At 54.5% G+C, this 5,979-nt stretch overlaps 1 protein-coding gene across 3 annotated transcripts; it reads right to left on the bottom strand.

Moving 5' to 3' along the window:
- Positions 1 to 785: 785 nt before the first annotated feature.
- Positions 786 to 5,979, bottom strand: RASL11A (RAS like family 11 member A). 3 transcript variants are annotated; one of them, XM_054199855.1, is made up of 5 exons: positions 5,836 to 5,979; positions 2,990 to 3,172; positions 2,082 to 2,138; positions 1,924 to 2,003; positions 801 to 1,694 (listed from the first exon to the last, which is right to left on the bottom strand). In XM_054199855.1, exons 2-5 carry the CDS (start codon positions 3,078 to 3,080, stop codon positions 1,242 to 1,244), a joined length of 681 nt encoding a protein of 226 aa, XP_054055830.1. In that variant the 5' UTR covers positions 3,081 to 3,172; positions 5,836 to 5,979; the 3' UTR covers positions 801 to 1,241. The 3 variants fall into 3 exon arrangements, with proteins under 3 accessions (XP_054055822.1, XP_054055830.1, XP_054055840.1); XM_054199847.1 differs by lacking the exons at positions 2,990 to 3,172; positions 5,836 to 5,979 and adding an exon at positions 2,222 to 2,412 and having other exon boundaries at positions 786 to 1,694; XM_054199865.1 differs by lacking the exon at positions 2,990 to 3,172 and having other exon boundaries at positions 802 to 1,694.

Genomic DNA, 5,979 nt, shown 5'->3' with positions numbered 1-5,979 from the left:
GAAACAACAGAGGCTGCCTGCTAACTGCAAGGCACAGCAGCGTCCCCGCAGCACAGGGACTTAGGCAGCAGCTGCCTGCCTTTCCTAACAAAAAGGAAAGAAGAAACAGTCTTTGGACTTAACCTATGAGATTAAATAAAAAAAAAAAAAAAAAAAGAAATCTTACTGGAGTTGTGCTTGAGTGGGGACAGCAAGCTCCCCCCTGTACAGATTACTCCACTTCCCCACTTTCTACTCAGCATGGAGCAGAGCTTTATTTTTTACCAATACCATGCACGTATTTCAGAGGCATATTTGAAGTGCAAAAACCCACATTCCATGCTCAGACATCCAGCAAACAGTTAAAAAACCCGTTCTGGTATGGCTTAGATCTCATGTGAAAGAAGAGTAAAAAGTCTGACCTGTTTCCAATGGCTACAAAATTGCCCTGGGGGAAATAAAGATGAGAAACCTTTTAAATATAGCTATTTTCTGTTAAGGGAACCTACGCATCAGTCCTTCCTATCACACATCTCCAGAGAAAGCAACAGCCATCCCACACACTCCTCTGCTGCGGATTGCTCAGCACTTTGTCCCATGATAATCTGTAGGAGAAACTCAACCCTCCTGATAAATGCTTGGGGCTCAAAAGATTAATTCTGTGCGTTAGATCTCTAAAGCATATCCGAAATTGGAACTCATTCCTAACAGCTTATCACCATTCAGGCAATTACGGGTGCAAGGAAAACAGCAGTTTTGAGGGAGGAAAGCGATCCTATTATAATCAGAGTTCTTACAGACAGTTTTATATTTTCATGTTTAATAAAGCTTTTTTTTTTTTTCCTCTCTCCATATAAAGCTTTCCATCAAAGGCTTTCCAAGGGTTTTATAAAGGCAGGCGAGTGTTACATCATCACCACTCCCATTTTACAAACAGGAAACTGACACCCCAAAAAAGCCATGTGAGCAGCAAAAAACAGCAAATCCCAGCCCAAAACAGAAATGGAATCAAAACCCACGGCAAAAATTCCCTTCTCCAACTACCTCTATTTAGTTGCTATGCAGCTTTTTTTTGCGTGTGTAAAAATAACCCAACCAGTCAAACAAGAGAGAATGCCAAGGAAATTGCAAGCTTTGACATACTTACTTCCATACTGCTGGCATTAGTACAAAAATAAAGATTTTTATTAACTAGTTTACAAAAATAAAGTCTATTGAGTTACACAGGATCTCATCGGGGGGGTAGGGGGGGTGGAGGGGTGTTATTTGACTTTGGAAGATAAAGCCTGTTTGAAACGTCTCTTTAGATCTTGCATGTTGGGAGATTTGGGGCGAGGGATGATGGACGACCGCCTCCTGTCCGTGCTGCTGGCGTGCTGTAGTTTGCTGACCTCCTTGCAAAGATACTGGAAGACATCGCAGACGCCCTGGGAGTCGTCACTTGTGGAGATTTCCAAGAACAGGCTGCCCAGTTCATTTGCCAGCTGTAGTCCCTCTTTCGCCTGTACTTGCCTGGCATGAAGGAGGTCTGATTTGTTCCCCACGATAATGACGGGAGTCCTGGCATCTGGGTGGACCTTGCGGATGTGCTGGTAGAGAGGTCGGACAGACTGGTAGCTGCTGTAGTCTGTGATGGAGTAGACCAGGAGGAAGCCCTCTGCCCACTTCACACACCGGGAGAGGGAGTCCAGCACCTGCACGCAATCTTCCTGCACCTGCCGTACCACGGGGAGCACAAATTTGGCATCGGGTCACGAAAGTATAAAGCCTGTATCATCGATAGCACCGTTAAACACCTCCAAAAGGAAGCCTGAGCTCTGGCTTAGGAGACTAAGCCTGGCCTTGGGGGAAGCTGGGGCCCTGAAGCTGAGCCTTTAGGTGTCAGAGAGGAACCGACCGACCCGAAGCACGAGACGAACCCATCGACCCGCAGCATCTCCCTACCTGGATGCACCCCGGCGTGTCTTGGATCTGCACGGCAACGTGGTCCCCCTCCAGATGGACCAGCCTGGAGTAGAGGTTGCCTGGGGAGCAAAGACCCGTCAGCCACAAGCCGCGGGGGTGTCCCTACCACCCCCCGCCCGCCGCCGCCGCCGCCTCACCTGTGTTGGGCTCGTAGTCCCCGATGAACCGCTTCGTCAGGAACCGCACGATCATGGCTGAAACACAGAGCGGCCGCGTTAGGCGGGACGGACGGAGGGACGGAGAGGGGAAGGGAGGGAGGGACCGCCCCGCGACTCACCGCTCTTGCCGACGCCGCGGGCACCCAGCACGGCCAGGCGGACCTGGGCGCCGGGGGGCCCCGGGGCGCACTCGGCGATGGGCGCCAGCAGGAAGGGCTGGGACATGCTCGGCCCGCGCATGGGAGGGGCGGCCCGGCGGACGGGGGGCTCGGCTCGGCTCGGCTCGGCTCGGCTCGGCTCGGCTCGGCTCGGCTCGCAGCACCCGGCGAAGGCGGCCGCCGGCGGCTTTTAAAGGCTCCGCCGGCAGCGCCGTGGGCGGCCCCGTTGGACGTACCGCCCCCCCTCCCGCTGTACCGCCTTTCCCCCCGCTCTACCCTCCCCTAGCCGCACGGCCCCCCCCCGCCTGTACCGTCCCCCCAGCTGTACCGCGGCCCCCCGTCTGTACTGCTCCGCCCACTGTACCGCATCCCTCCCGGCCGCACCACCCCCCCCCCCCGCGGCCGTCCAGCCCCCGGCTGCTCCCCCGCAGCTGTCTCCCCACTTGTCCCCTTGGCCGCCCGCCCCACTTGCCCCCCAGTTATACACACACCCTCCTCCCCGCTGCCCACCCTGGTTAGCCCCTTCCTCCCCCGCACCTTCCCCAGCCCCGGGGCGAGGGGTGGCCCCCCCCGTGGGCGCAGGCGGCGGGGCACAGCCCGGGCAGGCGGTGTGACCCGCAGCGCCGCTCCGGGGGTGGGCGGCAGCAGCCGCCCAAGCCCCGCCGTGCCTGGGAGGGTGCCCTCCGCGCCCCGCACCAGCCCCAACCACCGCCAACAGGCTTAACGCACCCTCCTCGCGGCGAGGGACTCGGGTGATGGAAGAAGGGAAAGGATTTATCCTCTTATCTCGGGCTATTCCATTTCCGACACCCCGGAGCATCCCTCCACAGCCAGCGTCAAAATTCCAGCTTGTGGATCAAGCAACAGCCAGCCCTGACACCAAAGCGGTCCCCACGCGGTCTGGATCGGGCCCTGGGGGGGTTTAAAGTGGAAGAAAGTTTGGGAGAAGAACAGCGCTCCACCACCGGACGCCATTAAATGAGCCCCAAGCCCACACCCAGCTGTGTGGGCCACCACAGCCCCGGCTCCTGCAAAACCTCTCTGTGTAAGAGTTTACAAGATAAATAACCCATTCAGGGGCTGCTTTGTTTTTATTGTTATCAGAGAGATAACACAAGCCAGCAGGGAACAACATGGAAGATGCCCACAGGTTGGTAACTGGAAAGGAGCGGGATGGATCTGTGGTCCCACAGTGCAGTGCCACCGAGGGATGCAGCCAACACGGGAGCTGCAGGGCTGATGACCAAGGGCAGCCCAGGTGACCCTGGATGCCCACACGCAGGCAGATGAGCTGAAACACGAGTAGTGGGGCTGTGCAGTGGTGCTGCTCTCAGTCCCCTTCCAATACAACCCTCAGAAGATGCACACAATGACAACAGGTCATGTTTTTCCTTGCTTTCCTCTTGTCCTCCCTCTTACTTTCTCCTTAGTTTCACACGAGGGGCCAGGTACCCCATCTGCTATGCACTTCTTGGACATCCTCAGCATCAATCCCTCCATAAACTCAGAAAAATCAGTCCTCCATGAAAACTCAGAACAAGGGCACCAGGTAACACTGCCAGCTCTGCTCTACCAGAGCCAAGGTGCTCCTGAGGGGAGCAAACCCTCAGCACCGTGGGGTGGGAAGGAACTTCCTGCCGCTTCCCATGGGCGCAGTGGCACAGCTCAGGCCCCGCACTCCACAGCGGCCAGAGGACCGGCCACCCCCCCAGGTCAACGTTCTGCCCCGCTTCAAGATTCTCCCCTCATCCCCCAGAAATGTTCTACCTGATGATGATTCCACACTGCTCTTTGCTGAAGTGTTACACACACTTCACAGTAGTTAAGACCACGCTAATTAATATCAGTTAAAGTACTGCCTGCAGAAAAGCACGGTGGAAGAAGTGCTGCTGATTACTGCTGTTACTCTAGTGTCTAAGAATGCCTACGGTATTATCAAGGACACTTCTAACCTCAAAAACTGATTGCCTCTAAAATTTCTACTTCACTTCCCATCATGCCAGTGAGCCCTTTTTTGTTGTAAACAAGATTTCTCTTCTATCACCGAAAGCCTTTGGTTTCCAGAGGTTCATGCTGTTGTCATCTGCTCCCATTGTCATGCACCATCACTTGTCTTTGGCCTTGCACACAGTGCCAACACGGGCTATTTTTAAACACTTCTTTACAGAAGAGCTATGGGAGTACATTCAGTGAGCCCTTGAAATGAGGGCCTTCCAGGCAGATGATCACTCGGCACTAGCTGTGAAAGCAGTATTATTAAACAACCACCATCCCCCAAACTTGCCCGTTTCTGGGCATCTGTAGAGCTCATGCAGCCTTGTCTGCTGCTGAGAGCACCCCCAAAGGGCAAACGGTGATGGCCGTGAGCAGAGATGACAGTGCGTGAACCTAGGTGGGAAACGCTGTGAAGGGACTCATTTCCAGGGAACAATGGGTTGTCTCTCCATCAACACCTGCTCTGGTGCAACAGGAGCAGTTCAGTAGGTTGAAGCAGTTGGGGCTCAGGTTCCTCACATGTGGGGGCTCAGATTAGCTGTCCCCATTCTGCAGGCCAAGCCACCCCTGGGATGCACAGGCCTCAAAGCCATTCCAAGGAACCTTTGCTTTCTTGGCTGGAAGTCCTCCTTGGAAGCACCAGGCTATACTTTCATCCATCCCACGGTGATGGCCCATGCCACCATCCCTATGGTCTATCACTATCCCCTTTCCCACAACAGCTCCACTCAATCCCACTCACATGGAGTCCCAAGGACACCATAGTGCTGCCTGACCCACCTCCCTATTCCAAGCTCCGGTAGCATTCAACAGCAGGTACTTTTGGAGGAGGGAGTAGGCCTACTCCTGTGGCTGCAGCAGGGAGGACATCCTGAGAGCCTCTGGAGCTCCCTTCTCCTCTAAGAAACAAAATGCACAGCATTTCCCTGACATTGTGGAATTGGCTAGAAGTTTTAGGCTTAAGACTGGCAGGACCATGTGAGATACGGAGTAGCAGGCACAAAGCTTTTCCATGTGGAGGAGCACTGGCGGGAACCTTTGCTGTGAGTTTGCAGGGCTTCACCACTCTCCTACGAACTTTCAGGAGCACAAGCCCATGTTCAAGACTGCAGCTATTGCTTACACTCCCCAATTCCTGTTGGTTAATGGCTAGACAGTTTGGAGTGGGCATGGACAAAGAGGTGACCGAGGGCCCAGGGGCCATCACCCAAAGCCTCTTCCTCTAAATAGTGAGGAATAAAATCAGCAACTTCGACCAGAGCTTTGTGTTTCCTGGGTTTTTGAGCTGTACGGGTGCTGCTGATGGGAGCCACATCCCCACCCAGCACCTGAGCCAGGATGGTTGTGATTGCGTAAATCCCAGCAGCTACAACTTGATTCCTATATAGACCTTGGCAGTACATCCACTGAGGCAGATGCATGGACTTGAAATGCTCATAATCTGCGTCTTCTATTCCACCACCCTCAGAATCATAGGGGTGACCGTTTGCCCCCTGCACTGTGGGAGACACTACCCACACCCCTGAGTCCTGAGCCGCTACCCAGCCAACGACGAGCCCAGTTTATCCATGTCTTCTCACCACGCATCCTGAATTACAGATCCCACTGTATCTTGCAAGGACAGAGGGAGCCTGTCTGCCTGTGCTGGAATAGGGAGGATCACATCCTCTGGCAGGTGTCTGCACAGCTCTTGGCACCCTCTGGACCAGTCGGGACACCCCAAC

This window comes from Rissa tridactyla, chromosome 1 (assembly GCF_028500815.1).
Source record: "Rissa tridactyla isolate bRisTri1 chromosome 1, bRisTri1.patW.cur.20221130, whole genome shotgun sequence".
Lineage (NCBI taxonomy): Eukaryota > Metazoa > Chordata > Aves > Charadriiformes > Laridae > Rissa > Rissa tridactyla.
This window is presented reverse-complemented; position numbering and strand designations above follow the sequence as displayed.

What these genes read in the sequence shown, in the direction of transcription:
- RASL11A (XM_054199847.1), bottom strand. Translation starts at nt 2,342, where the DNA reads ATGCGCGGGCCGAGCATGTCCCAGCCCTTCCTGCTGGCGCCCATCGCC. An exon ending in GGACTACGAGCCCAACACAG is followed by an intron (nt 2,004 to 2,081) that starts GTGAGGCGGCGG and finishes TTTGCTCCCCAG; the next exon opens with GCAACCTCTACTCCAGGCTG. An exon ending in ACACGCCGGGGTGCATCCAG is followed by an intron (nt 1,695 to 1,923) that starts GTAGGGAGATGC and finishes GTGGTACGGCAG; the next exon opens with GTGCAGGAAGATTGCGTGCA.